General features: G+C 47.5%; 2 protein-coding genes across 5 annotated transcripts in view; one reads left to right on the top strand and one right to left on the bottom strand.

The window, feature by feature from the left end:
* The window catches only part of dgkh (diacylglycerol kinase, eta), a 532,784-nt gene that overhangs the window by 10,170 nt on the left and 502,042 nt on the right, over nucleotides 1-20,572 (bottom strand). For 3 of the 4 annotated variants that reach the window (XM_086006091.1, XM_086006093.1, XM_086006094.1), the window contains one exon: nucleotides 14,802-14,932. The exons of the other annotated variant lie outside the window; for it this stretch is intronic. In XM_086006091.1, coding sequence (XP_085862217.1) covers nucleotides 14,802-14,932 — 131 coding nt within the window. The remainder of the gene's footprint in view (nucleotides 1-14,801; nucleotides 14,933-20,572) is intronic. 4 annotated transcript variants of the gene reach the window in all.
* Nucleotides 1-20,572, top strand: part of LOC147107238 (uncharacterized) — a 35,585-nt gene that overhangs the window by 2,840 nt on the left and 12,173 nt on the right. The window contains exon 2 of the mRNA XM_086006095.1: nucleotides 14-82. The gene's annotated coding sequence lies outside the window, so the exon portion shown is untranslated. The remainder of the gene's footprint in view (nucleotides 1-13; nucleotides 83-20,572) is intronic.

Below are 20,572 nucleotides of genomic sequence, written 5' to 3'. Positions count from 1 at the left end.
ATTGTTTCCTCAGCTATCGAAGTCATACACTGATGCCATGTGATAACAAGGAAACAGATATCGGTGTTGGACAGACCAAAATGTGAGTATTATAAACGACAACAAGAGCTTTGAACTGATGAACAATATCAAAGTGACTTGCCTTTCTTCAACTCTGTCTCAGTCTTTAAATATAGTTCACCCTCCACATGCAATTGGACAAGTCTCCTTCCAAGGCCCTTCTCTCCAGGATGGTTCAGAATTCTCTCATCCTTTTGGAGACTACAAAATACTGGCCCTGGAACCTTTCATTTCCGAGCCTGGCAGTACTTCCCGCATGTTTAGTACCAACAGCTCTTTGGCGTGTGAGAAAGCGATTCCCCCTCCCACCCCCAGAATCTTGAGGGGGAAAGAAAGAAAAGAGGTATTTCTACAGCATCTTTCATTAATGACCTCAGGATGTCCCAAAGGGCTTTACAGCCAATGAAGTACTTTTGAAGTGTGGTCACTGTAGTAATGTAGGAAACGCAGCAGCCAATTTGCGCACAGCAAGCTCCCACAAACTGCAATGTGATAATGACCAGGTAACGTGTTTTTAGTGGTGTTGATTGAGGGATAAATATTGGCCAGGACACCTCTCCTGCTCTTCTTCAAAATAATGCCATGGGATCTTCTATGTCCAGCCGAGAGGGCAGATGGGACCTCGTTTTAACGACTCATCCAAAAGACGGCAACTCCGACAGTGCAGAGTACTGCATTGGAGTGTCAGCCTAGCATTATGAGCTCAAGTCTCTGGAGTGGGACTTGAACCCGCAAACTTCTAACTCAGAGGTGAGAGTGCGACCCACAGCTGACATTCCTGAGAGCTTCCTTCACCCATTCACTTCACAAGCTAAAATACCAGGGTCGATTTACTGAGCCCACGCTCTCGGCAAGCAGCCTTGCTTGAAAGGAGCACGGGCTGGAGAATTGGCACTCAAGTGTTGAACCTGCCCTGTGCGGCCTTTGAGTGAGGCTCCCTGCTGGAGCGCAGGGTTGGTGAATTTGTCTGAAAACCACTGGATGGGATTTCCCACTTTGGGAGGCAGTGATGGTAAGCTAATGTTAGAAGTGTAATCTGTTGTCTCTCTGGGCCACTGCTGGCCTTCCTTGCCTGATTCTTTGACTCCTTTGAAAGGCAATGCATCAATCCACATGCTCAAATGGGTGTGGCATTTTGGAGCCAAGCCTGCAGAACATTTTGAAAACTTCCAAAGTGGTTTCTATTTGCTTATGAAGATGGCTTCCTAGTAACTAGGATAGTGTCAGCTTGGCTCAATTGGTAGCACCCTTGCCTCTGAGGCAGAGGATTCAAGCTCCACTCCAAGACCTAAGCAGATAATCTAAGCTGGCGCTCCTGTGCAGTGCTGTGGGGGCACTGAATTAGCAGAGGTGCCATTCTTCAGATGAGAGGTAAAACCAAGGCTTGGTGCTTGTTGAGGTGGGTATTGAAGATCCGACTACACTATTTTAAAGAAGAGCAGGGAATTCTTCTGGTGTTCTGGTCAACATTCTTCCCTCACTAAAAACAGATTAACTGGTCATTTATCTGATTGTTATCTGTAGGATCTTGTTGTGCACAAAATTTTAAGGTTCTGCCCCCTTGTTCCGGACTCCTTACCAGTGGAAATAGTTTCTCTCTCTCTACCCGATCAAATCCTTTAATCATCTGAAACACCTCAATTCAATCACCCCTTAATCTTCTGTATTCAAGGGACGACAAGCCTAGTCTATGCAACCTGTCCTCATAATTTAACCCTCAGAATAATTTTCCCTTATCTAGCAAGGCAGAGTAAGGAAGAAGTTAGGGATGAAAGTGGGGGATTCGGTGTCCTAGTTATAAACATGTAAGAAAATAATGGGGTACCATCAAATGGGTGCAAATGGTGTACCAGGACCATTCAATCGCTATGCTTAATCAAAAATGGAAGGCCCTGATGAATCAGGATAGCAGCCTTCTCAATTGGTGGGAGAAGAATGAGGGACATAGTGAGAGGTGCTCACCCATCCCCAATGAAGCCTCTCCTGCTCTGCTGGAGACGAGGTGACATCTATTTTGCCATGCACAGAAAGTCAAGAGCCTTGCGCCATTTGATTGGAGAAGTGAGTCTCTGGACACGCAGGAGGATAACATTAAGAGACCTGTGAAACCCTGAGAATACAGCAGTAGTTCACGAGGAGCAGCTGCACATCCCAAGAAAACACCTTAGAACATAAGAACATAAGAAATAGGAGCAGGAGTAGGCCAATCGGCCCCTCGAGCCTGCTCCACCATTCAATAAGATCATGGCTGATCTGATCCTAACTTCAAATCTTCTATCACTCTGCATCCACCCGAACCCATGTGATCTCCCGGGAGAGGCGAAAAACCAGATAAAGACCCAATGGCCAATTTGGGAGAAAAAAATCTGGGAAATTCCTCTCCGACCCATCTAGGCGATCGAAATTCTTCCAGGAGATCACTCTGTCCCTATATTTTCTACCGTACTTACCTTCTGTAAAGACGATCTCCACCCCAGCCAGGAACAGGAATAAAACCATCTCCTGAAATCTAACAGAATTAGAACACAGTAGGAGCAGAACAAGGCTACACGGCCCCTGGGCCCACTCCACTACCCACAGGGCCATGACCATTCCGAACCTAGACTCATGTCCAATTTCCTGCCCGCTCCCCGTAACCCTTAATTCCCTTTACTTCTAGGAAACTATCTATTTCTGTTTTAAATTTATTTAATGATGTAGCTTCCACAGCTTTCTGGGGCAGCAAATTCCACAAACCTACCACCCTCTGAGTGAAGAAGTTTCTCCTCATCTCAGTTTTGAATGAGCAGCCCCTTATTTTAAGATTATGCCCCCTAGTTCTAGTTTCACCCATCATTGGGAACATCCTCACCGCATCCACCCGATCAAGCCCCTTCACAATCTTATATGTTTCAATAAGATCGCCTCTCATTCTTCTGAACTCCAATGAGTAGAGTCCCAATCTACTCAACCTCTCCTCATATGACCACCCCCTCATCCCCGGGATTAACCGAGTGAACCTTCTTTGTACTGACTCGAGAGCAAGTATGTCTTTTCTTAAGTATGGACACCAAAACTGTATGCAGTATTCCAGGTGCGGCCTCACCAATACCTTGTACAACTGCAGCAATACCTCCCTGTTTTTATATTCCAACCCCCTAGCAATAAAAGCCAACATTCCATTGGCCTTCTTAATCACTTGCTGCACCTGCATACTAACTTTTTGAGTTTCGTGCACCAGGACCCCCAGATCCCTTTGTACTACAGTACTTTCCAGTTTCTTGCCATTAAGATAATAACTTGCTCTATGATTTTTCCTGCCAAAGTGCATAACCTCACACTTTCCAGTATTGTATTCCATCTGCCAAATCTCTGCCCACTTACTTAGCCTGTCTATGTCCCTTTGCAGGTTTTTTATGTCCTCCTCACTCACTACTTTCCGTCCCATCTTTGTATCATCTGCAAACTTTGATATGTTACACTCGGTCCCCTCCTCCAAATCATTAATATAGATTGTAAAGAGTTGGGGACCCAGCACTGACCCCTGCGGAACACCACTAGTTACTGGTTGCCAATCTGAGAACGAACCATTTATCCCAACTCTCTGCTTTCTGTTAGAGAGCCAATCCTCCACCCACGCCAGAATATTACCCCCAATCCCGTGATTTTTTATCTTGAGCAATAATCTTTTGTGTGGCACCTTGTCAAATGCCTTTTGGAAGTCTAAATACACTACGTCCACTGGTTCCCCTTTATCCACCCTGTATGTTACTTCCTCAAAAAACTCAAGCAAATTTGTTAAACATGACTTCCCCTTCATGAAACCATGCTGAGTTTGCCCTATTAAATTATGTTTATCCAAATGTCCCGTTACTGTCTCCTTAATAATGGACTCTAACATTTTACCAACCACAGATGTTAGGCTAACAGGTCTATAGTTTCCAGCCTTCTGCCTACTACCCTTTTTAAATAAGGGTGTTACATTAGCAGTTTTCCAATCTGCCGGGACCTTTGCTGAGTCCAGTGAGTTTTGGAAAATTATTACCAATGCATCCACAATCCCTACCGCTACTTCCCTCAAGACCCTAGGATGCAAGCCATCAGGTCCAGGGGATTTATCCGCCTTGAGTCCCATTATTTTACCAAGTACCACTTCCTTAGTGATTTTAATTGTATTTAGTTCCTCCCCCCCTAGAGCCCCCTGTTTGTCCAGTGTTGGGATATTCTTAGTGTCCTCTACTGTAAAGACTGATACAAAATAATTGTTCAGTGTTTTTGCCATCTCCATGTTTCCCACCATTAATTTCCCGGTCTCATCCTCTAAGGGACCAACATTTACTTTAGCCACCCTTTTTCTTTTTATATAACTATAGAAACTTTTACTGTCTGTTTTTATATTTTTTGCTAATTTACTTTCATAATCTATCTTCCCTTTCTTAATCAATCTTTTAGTTATTTTTTGCTGTCTTTTAAAGACTTCCCAATCTTCCATCCTCCCACTAGATTTGGCTACCTTATATGCCCTTGTTTTTAGTCGGATACTATCCTTAATTACTTTACTTAGCCACGGATGGCTATCTTTTCTTTTACACCCTTTTTTCCTCAGTGGAATATATTTTTTTTGGAAGTTGTAAAATAACTCCTTAAATGTACACCACTGGTCATGTACCGTCTTACCCTTTAATCTATTTTCCCAGTCCACTCTAATTAATTCCGCTCTCATACCTTCATAGTCTCCTTTATTCAAGCTCAGCACGCTTGTTTGAGATCCAACCTTCTCACCCTCTAATTGAATATGGAATTCAACCATGTTATGGTCACTCATTCCAAGGGGATCCTTTACTAGGACATTTTTAATTAATCCCGTCTCATTACACAGGACCAGATCTAAGGTTGCTTGCCCCCTGGTCGGTTCAGTTACATACTGCTCAAGAAACCCATCCCTAATACACTCAATGAACTCTTCCTCAAGGCTGCTCTGCCCAATTTGATTTGTCCAGTTAATATGATAATTAAAATCCCCCATAATTATAGCTGTTCCCTTATTACAAGCCTCAACTATTTCCTGATTAATACTCCGTCCAACAGAGTTGCAACTGTTCGGAGGCCTATAGACTACACCCACTAGTGTTTTTTTCCCCTTATTATTCCTTACCTCCACCCAAACTGTTTCACTATCCTGCTCCTTTGACCCAATATCATTTCTCTGTATTATAGTGATTCCTTCCTTTATTAACATAGCCACCCCACCTCCTCTCCCTTCCTGCCTGTCCTTCCTGATTGTTAAATAACCTGGTATGTTTAATTCCCAGTCATGGTCACCCTGCAGCCATGTTTCTGTAATGGCCACAAGATCATACCCATATGTCATTATTTGTGCCGTTAACTCATTCATTTTGTTACGAATGCTACGTGCATTCAGATAAAGAACTTTCAAATATGTTTTGTAACACTTAGTTCCTGTTTTTTCCCTTTTTAGTACTTTACTTTTTACTCCATACCTTCTGTCCCTTCCTGACACATTCTGTTTTTTAATTCCCCCACTGCTACCTAAGTCTATGACCTTCTCTGTTGTCATTTCTATTATTTGCTCTCTAGAAACCTCCCCCCCACTAATTAGTTTAAAGCCCTCTCTACAGCCCTAGTTATATGATTCGCCAGGACTCTAGTCCCAGCACTGGCCAAGTGGAGTCCGTCCCAACAGAACAGCTCCCTCCTGTCCCAGTACTGGTGCCAGTGTCCCAAGAAGCAAAACCCATTTCTCCCACACCAGTCTTTGAGCCACGCATTTAACTCTTTAATTTTATTTATCCTAGCCAAATTCGCTCGTGGCTCAGGTAATAACCCAGAGATTATTACCCTTGAGGTTCTGTTTTTTAATTTGACCCCTAGCTGCTCATACTCCTTTAACAGAACCATCTTCCTTGTCCTATCTACGTCGTTTGTACCAACATGGACCACGACAACTGGATCCTCCCCCTCCCACTGCAAGTTTCTTTCCAGCCCAGAAGAGATGTCCTTAACCCTGGCACCAGGCAGGCAACACAGCCTTCGGGACTCCCGCTCTTGACTGCAGAGAACCCTATCTATCCCCCTAATGATACTATCCCCTACCACTACAACATTTCTTTTTACTCCCTCCACTTGAATGGCCCCCTGTACCACGGTGCTGTGGCCAGGTTGCTCATCCTCCCTGCAGTCCCCGCTCCCGCCCTCACAGGGAGTAAGAACCTCGATCCTGCTGGACAAGAACAAGGGCTGCGTCTCCTTCAACACTACATCCTGGATCCCTGTACCTTCCTCACTCGTAGTCACACCGTCCTGTCCCTGACCACGGACTACATCTGCAGTAATTAACTTCATAGGTGTGACCATCTCCTGAAACATAGAGTCCAGGAACTTCTCCCCCAACCTTCACTTGGCCCAAGCAGCAGCTCATCTTGGGTACTTGGCGAGGTACCACGGGGCTCTGTCAGTCTGTAGGACTGTTATTGAGCCTTCAGGAGAGGAAGGGAGGGGAAAATGAGTGGAGAAAATGAATTGTTGAGAGAAAAATAGTTACATTACACAGAATAGTGAAAGCTCCCCTGCCCTTGCAACTGGTACTAAACACACCAACACCGTCAAATATAGTGTAAGCTTTATATTTGCAGTGGTGCTAAAAATGTTAATCTTGTAGCATAATAGATTTTCTGACATCCCAAACTAAATACAACCATGCCCTGCTCTGCGATCTGAACTGACTAGCGGTGTGTTTTGGAGACAGAGAAACACTATTCACACCTTGACTTGATTAAGACATTACTGTCGTATGGAAAGGGCTATAAAATTGATCACGTTTGGCTACGGACCAACATTTTGAATGTGATAGTTGATGTTGAAAGGAAATAGTTTTGTTTATCAAAATTTAATTTCAAGCAGTGTCTGATCTTAGCAGAGTTTATCTTAACTAGACTCCACTGTTTCTGATGTAACAAGAGTTCCATATAACCATCCACAACGTACAGTTCTGTGGCAATAACTGGATGGTTATTGGAATGTGTTGTTGTGCCCACCATTCCTTACACAAGCCCCTCTAACCTGGCTTTCACCTCATACACAACACTGAGACTACAGTGATCGAAGTTATTAACGACATTCTTTGTGCTTGTAGCTTTGGCTCCCTGTTTTTACTCCACTTCCTCAACCTCGCTGCTACTTTCAACACCACTGATCACTCCGTCCTCCTCCAATGTCTCTGCCTCTGCAGTCTGCCTCTGGACTACAGTTCTATCTCAACTTGAGGCAGGCACCACGGTGCTGCCAGTGGCTTCTCCTCTGCTTGTATAGACATCTCTAGTGGACCCCACAGGTCCATCCTTGGTCCCCTTATCTTTAATATCTACTTGCTACCTTTTGGTGGCCTTCTCTGGAAAAATGGGATCAGTTTCCACATTTATATTGATGACACACTGCGTGCTCTATTTGGTTACCTCCTCCATTGACCTAAAGGTTGCTGCCATACTCTCAATAGTCTGTCTGATATGAAGACCTGGATGAACCAGAACTTACCCCAGCTGAATCTCAAGAAGACGGAGACCATGCTTTTCAACACTTGTGAGCCTCTGGCCGCAATTCTCTAGGGTGCCAACTCAAGCTGAGGCAGAACCTTACCATCCTGTTCGACCCTGAGCTCAGCCTCCTCCTCCACATCTACTCCATTACCAAAACTGCTTTCTCCTACCTCTGCATTATTGCTCACTTTCACCCCTACCTCTCCCCTTCCTACATCAGGCCTTCATTACCTCAAAGTTCAACTGCTCTAATGCCCTCCTGGCTGGCCTCTCTGCAAGGTTCAGGTCATTTAGAACACTGTAGCTCATGTCCCCACGCTCCCATCACCCCCGCCCTCTCCAAGGTCATATAGTGCCCTGTGCTCCATCGTGTCAATTGCAATATTCTCATGCTAGTTTACAAATCTCTCCATGGCTTCTCCTTACCCTTACCTCACTTTGTATAGAAGATTAAGGGGTAATATAATTGAGGTGCTTCAGACGATTATAGGAGTTGATAAGGTAACTATTTCCTCTGGTGGGGGAATCCAGAACAAAGGGGCATACCCTTAAAATTAGAGCCAGGCCGTTCAGGGGTGATGCCAGGAAGAACCTCTTCACACAAAGGGTAGTGGAAATGTGGAACTCTCTCCCCCAAGAAGCTGTTGAGGCTAGGGGTCAATTGAAAATTTCAAAACTGAGATTGATAATTTTTGTTAGGCAAGGGTATTAAGGGATATGGAACCAAGGCGGGTAAATGGAGTTATGATATAATCAGCCATGATCTAATCGAATGACGGAACAACCTAAAGGGGCTGAATGGCGTATTCCTGCTCCTATGTACCCTCATTTAGTGATATCCCGCCATATGTCTCCACATACACCTCCTGCTTCTCATACACTAGGCTTCTTCTCATCCTTCACTCCCTCCAGCCCACCGCTGGTGGCCGTTTATTCAGCCACACGCTCCTGCCATTAGGAACAGTTTATCCAGTTCCCTCTGCCTTGCTATCTTCCTCCCTGTTTTCAAAAAACCTCCTCAAAACCCTCCTCTTTGACCAAGCCGTTGGTTCCCCATCCTATCCGCTCCAATTTTCCCTCTCTTTTCTGTGTCCACCTTATTGTGCAGTGCTTTGAGACATTTTCCTGCACACAAGGAGCACTATATAAATGCAAGCTGCTGTCGCTGTTACAGATTTGAGCCTGTGCCTGGCTGTTTCTTAAATCTCCCGCTTGCCTCAGTTGAATTCTATTCATCCCAGGCTTGCTCTTCAGTGCAGGGGCTCAGCACAGTGAGCAATCAAAAAGTGGCATTATCTGCTTACACCTGCTGAAAAGGTGTGATCTCAGTGGAAATAATGGAGACAAAAGACAGTGGGGTAAAAATTGGGTAGCGCCCCGAAAAAGTTAGTGCCCCCGCGGCTGATTTTACCAGGTAGCACCCCAAGAGGGAGGAGGGGTGCTACTGGAAGCGCCCCGCGTCCCTCTTGGAGCGCTGCGAGCCAATATCGCGGCACTACGTGCCACAGCGCCACACATCCTGCAGGCCTTCCTCCCCTCCTTAAAGGGGAGGGGCCTGGCGCAGTGCGTCCCGGCGCCCAGCTGGGCCACCAGGGATTGGGAGTGCTGGCGGACAGCAACAAAAATGGCCGCCCGTCACCTCCCCTTGAACTAGCGCCGCCCCAGCCGCAGGTAGGCCCACCTGACCCCGGCAGACATAGTGTCCATGGTAAGTCGGGGGGGGGGGGGCGCCACCTAATATTACAGCCGGGGCACTTTGCACGGCAATGATGTCATTGCCGGCAGCGCAGCGCCGCATTAACGCCACCACTAACCTCCCGCCGAATTTTGCGGGAGGCGTTAGCGGCGCCGCGCCCAGGCGCTAGTTGATTTGCACCCCGTTAGCCCCCAGTGATCCTTGCAGAAACAGTGGGCCCGATTTTGTGGATTGTGTGGGAAATGGTCGGATTCCCCCGAATGTGGGGTTCTGACACACAAAAAAATGGGTCAGCCAGCTGCACGCAATTTTCCCTCAAGTGGCCAATTAATTTCCAGCGTGTGGGCAGCCTTGCTAATTGTCCATTTCCAGTCAGGAAGCCCCACAGTATGATGTCATCATTCGTGGTGCTTTCAAGGTCCACAGCAAGCATTGCTTCCTCTGTTGGCTTCCAAATGAACCATGCAGGATGGCAGAGGAGCCTGCAGCAGTTGTGGTCAGTGTCAGACCCCGAGCTGCCTCCAAATTCGACGAAGCTTCACTGCAGGCATTATTGGATGGGGTTAGGGCCCACAGGGAGGTCCTCTTCCCTAGGTCAGGCAGGAAGAGGCCTCCCACTGAGACCAAGGCTGCATGGATGCAGGTGTCAGCAGATGTCAACTTGAATGTGCATGTAGCCTTGGCATCACATCTCTAACCCCTTCCTCTACTCCCCCACAGGACCATCCAGAGCCCCCGTCCTCACTGTGGAGGAGGAAGAGGCTGTGCAGCCAGACTCCTCAGAGGAAGCTCCAACCACTGAGGGCGCAGCGTCAGCAGAAGTAAGCGCACCCAGCACCAGTGCAGACACTCACACTTCGGGGGCACCTTCAGGACATAGAGTAGTGTTGTCACCTGGTGTTTCACAGCTCACAAGTGAGCCTGAGCAGATTCTGGAGACAGGGACAGCAGTGGAGAGTCCTCGTCGGAGGGCGCAGGACTCTGCCAGCTCAGCTCAGCTGCGCTGCATGTCGACCCTCTGCCTCTGGGTCCATCCGCAAGAGAAGAGGTGATGGATCTCCATGCACAGATGCAGGAGTCTCTGGCAGGTTTTGTCTCCAGGGTCGCTGCGAGTGCGGAGCGAATGGAGGAGTCCATAGCGACCATGAGCAGAGCCTTTGTGGAGTCATTGGCGCAGGAACGCATCACCATGGAAAGGTTGGCAACCTCCATGGAGGAGATAACTCGCCAGGGTACGGAAAACATGGTGAGTGCTCATAAGAGAATGACATCTCTTGAGGAGCGTTGGCCATCTATTGAACAGAGAAACCAGACCTTCATGGAAGTCCTTCTGAGTAGGACTGCCAGTGCAGATACGGGTCCCCATGGCCCCCTCAAGCGCAGCAAGGTGCTCTCAAGCCACTTCCAAGCGCTGGCCCCTTCTGGTCTGTGCAGCTTCAGGTGAGTGAGCAGCAGCCTGGTGCTCCTGGTGCTCATCATGCTGTTCCTGGTTCTGCTGCTGCCGCCTCTGCTGCTGGAGATCCTCTAATGGCAAGAAGGGAAGGAAGAAAAGGCGTCCCACGCTTCTGGTAGATGCCTCCGCTGAGGAAGCGCTGAGTGAGGTTGGCGAGAGGGGCTTCCCAGGAGATCGCATTGGAGAAGTGTGTGAGGCTCCAACCTTCCACAGCTGTGCCTAAGCCTTGAAGAAGTAGCCCCAAGCCTTCAACAACAAGGTCCTTCAACATACAAGTGCTGTCCCTTTAAATCGCAGCTTTCCCGAATGACCTGCAGCTGAGAGCAAGCAAGCCGGCAAGCGTCACGCCAGGTTTCATCAGCGGGGTTCCCCGCAGGTGTGTTTAGCGTGGGGAACCCCTGAAAATCACAAGGGCCCCCTAAAATGGCATTAAACATGCCAATAATTGGTGATCAGGGTCCCAACGGCCAGTTCCGCCAGCGGCGGGCGGGACTGATTCGGGTCGCGGAGAAACGGCGGTCCAAAAGTCGGACGGGGCGGGGAATCAGGCAGGGGGGGGTCGCGACCCCCTATTTTGGCGATTTTCGGCCCCGGCCCGCATGAAAAGCCGCCCGACGGCTGGCAGAAAATCGGGGCCAGTGTGTTTGGAGGCAAAGTGTCTGCTGGAAAGGAAGCTTAGGACAATTCAAAGGGGGAGCGATGATTCTCGGAATAAACTGCACGGGGTTTGGTTGGTGCTGTGAGCTGTTGAACTTCCATTTCACTCTTGCAATCTGGGGTTCAATTGCTTTAAGCAGCCTATATTACATGAGTTTGGACAGTCCCAGCCAAGTTTCTATTGGGCACGACAGACACCACAATACTGAGCCTACTTATATTGAGCCTTTAATGTGGTGAATATGCCAAGGCATTTCAGAGGAGAAACAGAGAGGAGAAAGTGAAGGGAGATGACAAAGAACATGACTAAAGGCTTTGAGAAGGCTTTTGGAGGTGGAAGAGTGGTAACAAGGTGGAGATATTTAAAGAAAGACTTCCAGAGCGTAGGATCAACCTATTTAGTTCTTAAAAACTCTACCCATGATCCTGACTCCACCGCGCCCCCACCCCTGACCCCTTACCAGCCGCTCACTCCTGTTCAACCAGATGCTGTACTACCTTGGTATCCTGTTCAACCCTGAGCTTAGCTTCAAGCCCCAGATTCTATCCATCACCAAGGTCACTTATTTCTGCTTTTTTTCCCCAATCCTCCTTAAAAATGTCAATTGTGCCACAGTACTAGAGAGCAGTCAATGTAACACCTCTGTTCAAGAAAGGAGTGCTGGATTATCCAGGTAACTACACCAGTTACTCTACTGTAAGCTGCGGGCAAACTCTTAGAATCCTTAATTCAAGATCAAATTAGTGAACATTTAGAAATGCATGGGTCAACCAAGGACAGCCAGCACAGATTTGATAAAAGCAAGTCAAGTTTGAAGAATTTAAGTTTCTTTTGGAAGATAAAGGAAATGTAGTAAATGTCATATTAATTAACTTGCAGCAGGCATTTGATAAGGTGTCTCACAAGAGGGTTGTTAAAGAGATTCAGGCATATGGTACAAGCGGAAGTATAGCAGCCTGGATAGAAAGCTGGTTGATGGACAGGAAACCAAAGGGGCCGTTAAACTCCAGGGTCCCACTGGACTCAACGGCTGATGTCCCACACTGATTCTGCAGGTGCCGATTTTAACCTGCTCCTCTGAGCAGGCAAGAGGTACAGCCACTGGCGGGGTCCTTCTTCAAATATGCAGATCGGGCTCTGACGATGCAATTCGGGCCCCACTGCTATTTTAACCAGAGGCCTGTGTGAGGAGTTAAAATACAGATTAGCCATGATCTAATTGAATGGCGGAACATGCTCGAGGGGCTGAATGGTCGACTCCTGTTCCTATGTTCCTGTTTATTTGCCATTACTCCCGCAATTATCAACAATCTTCTTTTAGGAACAAGGCATTGAGTGTCAGGGAATTAGGGGGCTAAATTCGGTTGATTTGCGCCTCCCGCTAGCGCCCGGCGCAAATCAACTAGCGCCTGGGTGTGGCGCTGCTAACGCCTCCTGCGAAATTCAACGGGAAGTTAGCGGCGGCGCTGCGCCGCTGGTTGTAATATTGGGTGGCGTCCCCTGACTTACCGCCGGACGCTATGTACGCCAGGGTCAGGGGGGCCTACCTGCGGCCGGGGCGGCGCTAGTTAAAGGGGAGGTGGCGGGCGGCCATTTTTGTTGCTGGCCGCTTGCCAGCACCTGACCCCGTTGCTGTCCCTGTGAAGCCCCCCCGTGGGGTGCCGGCTGCTCTCCGTGAGCCCGGCACTGCTCGAGTGCCGGGCTCGTTTGCCAGCACTCCCGATCCCTGGTGGCCCAGCTGGGCGCCGGGACGCGCTTCGCCAGGCCCCTCCCCTTTAATAAGGGAAGGAAGGCCTGCAGTACCGTGGCGCGGCATGCCGCAGCGCGTGGCACTGCAGCACGTAGCCCCGCGATATTGGCTCGCAGCGCCCCAAGAGGGACGCGGGGCGCTTCCAGTAGCGCCCCTCCTCCCTCTCGGGGTGCTACCTGGGAAAATCGGCTGCGGGGGCGCCAACATTTTCAGGACGCTACCCAATTTTTACCCCTTAGTCTTTTGGAGCTTGATTCAGGAAAAGTGAGTCTGAATGGGGTAGAGCCACAAAGGGATCTAGGGGTACAGAGTCACAAATGACTAAAAGTAGCAACACAGGTTAATGAGGCTATTAAAAAATGCGAACAAAATACTGGGGTTCATTTCTAAAGGAATAGAATTCAAAAACAAAGAAGTTATGTTAAACTTATATAAATCCTTGGTTAGACCACACTGAGTACTGTGCACGAGTTCTGGTCTCTGTTATAAAAAGGATAGATAGACACTGGAGAAAGTGCAGAAAAGATTAACAAGGATGACACTAGGACTGAGAGATTTTAAGTATCAGGAAATAATGAACAGGCTGGGGCTCTTTTCTCTAGAAAGAAAAGGCTGAGGGGCGACCTGATAGAGTCTTTAAAATGATGAAGGGGTTTGATAGGGTAGACATAGAGAAGATGTTTCCACTTATCGGCGAGTCCAAAACTAGGGGCCATAAATAGAAGATAGTCACAATTAAATCCAGTAGGGAATTCAGGAGAAACTTCTTTCCCCAGAGAGTGATGAGAATATGGAACTCGCTACCACAGGGAGTGGTTGAAGCGAAGAGCATAGATCCATTTAAGAAGCTAGATAAGCATGTGAGGGAGAAAAGAATAGAAGGATATGCTGATAGGGTTAGATGAATAGGTGTGGGAGGAGGCTCGTGTGGAGCAGAAACACCGGCATAGACCAGTTAGGCCAAGGGGCCTGTGTCTGTGCTGTAGATTCATTGTAATTCTATGTAAGTGGGTTTGAGAGGATCAGCAGATAACTCAAGTTCAAGTGGCAGCCGTTAAATCTTTGTCTAACAGCCTAAATGGTGGGTGATAGTTTGAAAGGCATTAATGTTACACTGTCTAATCTCACTGTGGGAAATGGCCCAACCCATTCTATCCTGATGGCCCAGTCCCGGAACTGCACCAACGCCTCCTGACCATTCAGCCAGACACAGCAAGCACCATGGAGGCAATCAGGGATGAGAGACTAAAAAACAAAAGGAGAGTAAAAGGTGGGAAAAGTACAGACAACAGGCAAAACAGAGAGCAGAAAGAGATGCACAAATATAGACATTTAATCATCTTCTATGAAATCCAGCATTGCCCTGCCCAAAGGTGCATCACCACATGGTATTTTGTGCATCTCCTCCTACATATAATGGGGTAGAGTCGAAAGGAAGGTACTTTCAGGTACAATGCAAAATGCCTTGTGGAGAGACCATGTTCAGCTGCTTAACATGCACACATCCAACAACAGTGACAATCAGTTTGGCAGATATTAATTAAGCTTCATCACTCGATCACATACAGCAAGCCAAGCCAAAGCACAGCAGAGAACATGGAAGGGCACAAATGCAAGGGAAAAAGTAGCATAAAGGTCTTTAAAGGAAGTACCTTCAGATCACGCCTTTCCAGGTGCAATAGCTCAGAGCCTCGGATGTCATGACGGATGAAGCGTTCTTTGTATTCTCCCAAGCTGAGCAGCTCCAGCCAAGAAGCAACTTCATCTGTGCCCCATTTTTGAACTACCAAAGTCAAGAGCAAAAGCCCCTTAATTCCTCCATGCTTCATAAGCAAAGGTTAAGCAAGAGTGGGAAATAGCAGAGGAGCTAGCAGTGCTGGCAAAGAGGGTGAGGTCAATAACAGTTACATTCATCTAGCCCATCACCAGGTAGCTTTTTCATGCAAACGATTGTTATTGTATTGACCCTTTGAGCATGGGACATCCTTGCATCTCTCGAGACATGAACATGTTTGCTATAACTGACAAGGCCATGTCTGTAATGCTGTGATTTGAAGCTTTAATCCAGTAGCTCCTCACCGAAATGTGCTATGTGGAAACCAGCTCAATCGGGCATTCACAACGAGAGACATATCATACAAATGATATTTTGCTAGGCGAGTTCCTGTTGTGGAGCCTCACTAGACAGTCACAGAACTGGCTCTATAATGAAGTAAGAGCCCAGAATGTTGACCTGTGCTTCTGTCGAATGAGGCTTCGCATCAGGAGCCTATCCTCGCAAACCTACCCCTATAATGAAATCCTAGCACGTCAAAATATTATTGAGGGGCGCTTTGAGGTACGATCTGAAATGGCACCGACAGTGAAACACAGTGGAATTTTGAGTGTGCTGACATGTATCTGCATTTGACCTGAAGGTGCTGTGAGTCTGTAATTCTTTCCTTTCTAAAGGATAACTGAAGTTTTTTTTAATACAGGCACAGGAAATGCCAAATGGGCAGTGAGATTCTATGTTTAGAAACAAAACCAACCGCTCGGCATAACAGACTCAGACAACTGTCATAAGCGATTGAAAGAGAGGGCGGGCTCTATGAATCATTCATAGACATGACACTGGAGAACTTGAAGAAAGTATAAAAGGGGGCCAACATCACTGTTACAGATACTCTAACAGTGAGAATGTACTGTCTAGGGGACAGTCAATAACAGGGAGAAATGAGGGAGCGGGCGATTGAGGGGTATCAGTTTTTGGGACTGGTCAGATGGGCCTGTATTTTCCTAAACTTTCAAGAGAAAAACTTTGAGCAGGGAAACCAAAAAGGAACTTGATTTTAAAGTTGCAAAAAGTACTTCTGTAATTTAACATGCGGAGAATGGCCTGAAAGGAAGGAAGGACTGAACCTAGCTCACCGTTACTGCCCAACTACGGAGGTAAGATGTTTCATGGCCGTGGCTGTGCAGAAGCCAATCTAGACTATTAATAAAATCTTCTGAAAAGGTTGATGGATGGTTACATGCAATCATGAGCATGAAACCCTACTTCTAGATTACATCCAGAAGTCATTTGATAAGGTTTCACACAGGAGATTATTCGCAAAAAGGAAAGTGCACAGAACTGGAGGTAACCTTGTGAAATAGGTCGCTAATTGGTTGGGAGGTCGGAGACATAGATTAGGGATAAAGGGTTCATTCTCTGATTGAGGGACGTGACAAGTGGTGTTTCCCAGGGATCTGTACTGGGGCCACAGCTTTTCACCATATATATCAATGACTTGGATGAAGGAATAGAGAGTTGTATATCTAAGTTTGCAGATGACACTAAGTTAGAAGGCACAGCAAGTTGTGTGGATGGGAGCAGGAAGATACAAAGGGACATGGACAGACTGAGTGAGTGGAGAAGTGCAAGGTCATCCACTCTGGATCTGAGAAAGGCAAATTGAAATATTTTCTTCACAGTAAGAGGCTAAGAGTTGTGGAGAAGCAAAAGGATGAGTGTCCCATGTACACAAATCACTAAAAGCTAGTGCACAAAGGAAGGAAGACTTGCATTGCTATAGCACCTTTCATGAACACAGGACGTCCCAAAGCGCTTTACAGCCAATGAAGTACTTTCAGAAGTGTAGTCACTGTTGTAATGTAGGTACAAAAAGTAATCAAAAAGGCTCATGGAATGTTGGCCTTGATCCCAAGCGGAGGGAGTGGGAAGGGTGGAATTCCAAAGTGAGGAAGTGATGCTTCAATTGTAGAGAGCCTTGGTCAGGCCCCATCTGGAGTATTGTGTTCGGTTTTTGGCACCGCGCCTCAGGAAAGATATATTGGCCTTGGAAAGGCTACAGTGCAGATTCACAGCATGATACCAGGGCTTAAAGGGTTAAATTATGAGGACAGGTTGCATAAGCTTGAGTTTAGAAGGTTGAGGGTGTTTAAAATGATTAAAGGATTCAATAGGGTAAATACCGATAAACTATTTCTTCTGGTGGGCGAATCCAGAACAAGAAGGCATAATATTTAAATTAGAGCCAGGTCATTTAAGGAGTGAAATCAGGAAGCACTTTTCCCACACAAAGGGTAGTAGAAATCTGGATCTCGGTCCCCCAAAAAGCTGTGGATGCTGGGACAATTGAAAATTTCAAGACTGAGATCAATTGATTTGGTGAGGTAAGGGTATCAAGGGATATGGAGCAAAGATGGGTAAATGGGGTTGAGGTACAGATCAGCCATGATCGAATTGAATGGTGAAACTGGTGCATTTAAGGGGAAGCTAGATAAGCACATGAGGGAGAAAGGAATAGAAGGATATGCTGATAGGGTGAGATGAAGAGGTTGGGAGGAGGTTCATGTGGAGTATTAGCCCCTTTTTATCATGTGATGTAGAAACCCTAAAAAAAATCCAATAAAGATACTGAAAACTATTTACTGGCAGACTACTTTAAATGATACTTGGCTTATCAAAGAATTTTGAGTTGCCAACCCATTTCCTGTAGATCTTTCTATAATTTGGATGTCAAGCCCACTTGCGTTTTTCTAAACGGAACCATTTCAGCTGGCCACAAATGACCTCCCTGGCGCTCTGCCCCCCTGCTGGCACCAATCTTCAACGTCCTGAGGTGAACCGCCACCTCTCACAATCCACTTCCAAGCCTTGCTATTACATGTGTGCTTATTTAAACCTGGGAACCAGATGTTGGACTGCAGGACTGAAACAGTGCAGGTGCTCAGTGCTGTTAAATTAGGACAAACGTGCTCGTACACACGCGCTCATGCACGCTCAGAGATGCTCATGCCCACACTCATAGGAACAAGAGTAGGCCATTCAGCCCCTCTAGCCTGCTCCTCCATGCAATTAGATCATGGCTGATCTGCATCTTAACTCCATTTACCTGCCTTGATTCAGTAACCCATAATATAATTACCTAACAAAAATCTATCAATCTCAGTTTTGAAATTTTCAATTGACCCCCAGTCTCAACAGCTTTTTAGGGATGATCTACTCACCATCTCCTATTTAGCAAACCCTAAACCCAAAGATTTCCACTATCTTTTGTGTGAAGAAGTGCTTCCTGACATCACCCCTGAATGGCCTGGCTCTAATTTTAAGGTTCTGCCCCCTTGTTCTGGACTCCCCCCACCAGAGGAAATAGTTTCTCTCTATCGACCCAATCCCCCCTTGTTCTGGACTCCCCCCACCAGAGGAAATAGTTTCTATCGACCCAATCCCCCCTTGTTCTGGACTCCCCTCACCAGAGGAAATAGTTTCTCTCTGTCTACCCAATCCCCCCATGTTCTGGACTCCCCTCACCAGAGGAAATAGTTTCTCTCTATCGACCCAATCCCCCCATGTTCTGGACTCCCCCCACCAGAGGAAATAGTTTCTATCGACCCAATCCCCCCATGTTCTGGACTCCCCTCACCAGAGGAAATAGTTTCTATCGACCCAATCCCCCCTTGTTCTGGACTCCCCTCACCAGAGGAAATAGTTTCTATCGACCCAATCCCCCCTTGTTCTGGACTCCCCCCACCAGAGGAAATAGTTTCTCTCTATCTACCCAATCCCCCCTTGTTCTGGACTCCCCCCACCAGAGGAAATAGTTTCTATCTATCGACCCAATCCCCCCTTGTTCTGGACTCCCCCCACCAGAGGAAATAGTTTCTCTCTATCGACCCAATCCCCCCTTGTTCTGGACTCCCCCCACCAGAGGAAATAGTTTCTATCGACCCAATCCCCCCTTGTTCTGGACTCCCCTCACCAGAGGAAATAGTTTCTATCGACCCAATCCCCCCATGTTCTGGACTCCCCCCACCAGAGGAAATAGTTTCTATCGACCCAATCCCCCCATGTTCTGGACTCCCCCCACCAGAGGAAATAGTTTCTATCGACCCAATCCCCCCTTGTTCTGGACTCCCCTCACCAGAGGAAATAGTTTCTATCGACCCAATCCCCCCTTGTTCTGGACTCCCCCCACCAGAGGAAATAGTTTCTATCGACCCAATCCCCCCATGTTCTGGACTCCCCTCACCAGAGGAAATAGTTTCTATCGACCCAATCCCCCCTTGTTCTGGACTCCCCTCACCAGAGGAAATAGTTTCTATCGACCCAATCCCCCCTTGTTCTGGACTCCCCCCACCAGAGGAAATAGTTTCTATCGACCCAATCCCCCCATGTTCTGGACTCCCCCCACCAGAGGAAATAGTTTCTATCGACCCAATCCCCCCATGTTCTGGACTCCCCCCACCAGAGGAAATAGTTTCTATCGACCCAATCCCCCCATGTTCTGGACTCCCCCCACCAGAGGAAATAGTTTCTATCGACCCAATCCCCCCTTGTTCTGGACTCCCCCCACCAGAGGAAATAGTTTCTCTCTATCGACCCAATCCCCCCATGTTCTGGACTCCCCTCACCAGAGGAAATAGTTTCTATCTACCCAATCCCCCCTTGTTCTGGACTCCCCTCACCAGAGGAAATAGTTTCTATCTACCCAATCCCCCCTTGTTCTGGACTCCCCCCACCAGAGGAAATAGTTTCTATCGACCCAATCCCCCCATGTTCTGGACTCCCCCCACCAGAGGAAATAGTTTCTCTCTATCGACCCAATCCCCCCTTGTTCTGGACTCCCCCCACCAGAGGAAATAGTTTCTATCGACCCAATCCCCCCATGTTCTGGACTCCCCTCACCAGAGGAAATAGTTTCTATCGACCCAATCCCCCCATGTTCTGGACTCCCCCCACCAGAGGAAATAGTTTCTCTCTATCGACCCAATCCCCCCTTGTTCTGGACTCCCCCCACCAGAGGAAATAGTTTCTCTCTATCGACCCAATCCCCCCATGTTCTGGACTCCCCTCACCAGAGGAAATAGTTTCTCTCTATCGACCCAATCCCCCCATGTTCTGGACTCCCCTCACCAGAGGAAATAGTTTCTCTCTATCGACCCAATCCCCCCTTGTTCTGGACTCCCCCCACCAGAGGAAATAGTTTCTATCGACCCAATCCCCCCATGTTCTGGACTCCCCCCACCAGAGGAAATAGTTTCTATCGACCCAATCCCCCCATGTTCTGGACTCCCCTCACCAGAGGAAATAGTTTCTATCTACCCAATCCCCCCTTGTTCTGGACTCCCCCCACCAGAGGAAATAGTTTCTATCGACCCAATCCCCCCTTGTTCTGGACTCCCCTCACCAGAGGAAATAGTTTCTATCGACCCAATCCCCCCTTGTTCTGGACTCCCCTCACCAGAGGAAATAGTTTCTATCGACCCAATCCCCCCTTGTTCTGGACTCCCCTCACCAGAGGAAATAGTTTCTATCGACCCAATCCCCCCATGTTCTGGACTCCCCCCACCAGAGGAAATAGTTTCTATCGACCCAATCCCCCCTTGTTCTGGACTCCCCCCACCAGAGGAAATAGTTTCTATCGACCCAATCCCC

The sequence above is a fragment of the Somniosus microcephalus genome, chromosome 14 (assembly GCF_052327205.1).
Source record: "Somniosus microcephalus isolate GS21.2 chromosome 14, FLI_Smic_1.0, whole genome shotgun sequence".
NCBI classification, from domain to species: Eukaryota; Metazoa; Chordata; class Chondrichthyes; order Squaliformes; family Somniosidae; genus Somniosus; species Somniosus microcephalus.
Note: the sequence above shows the minus strand (reverse complement) of the source record. Positions and strands in the feature narration are given on the sequence as shown.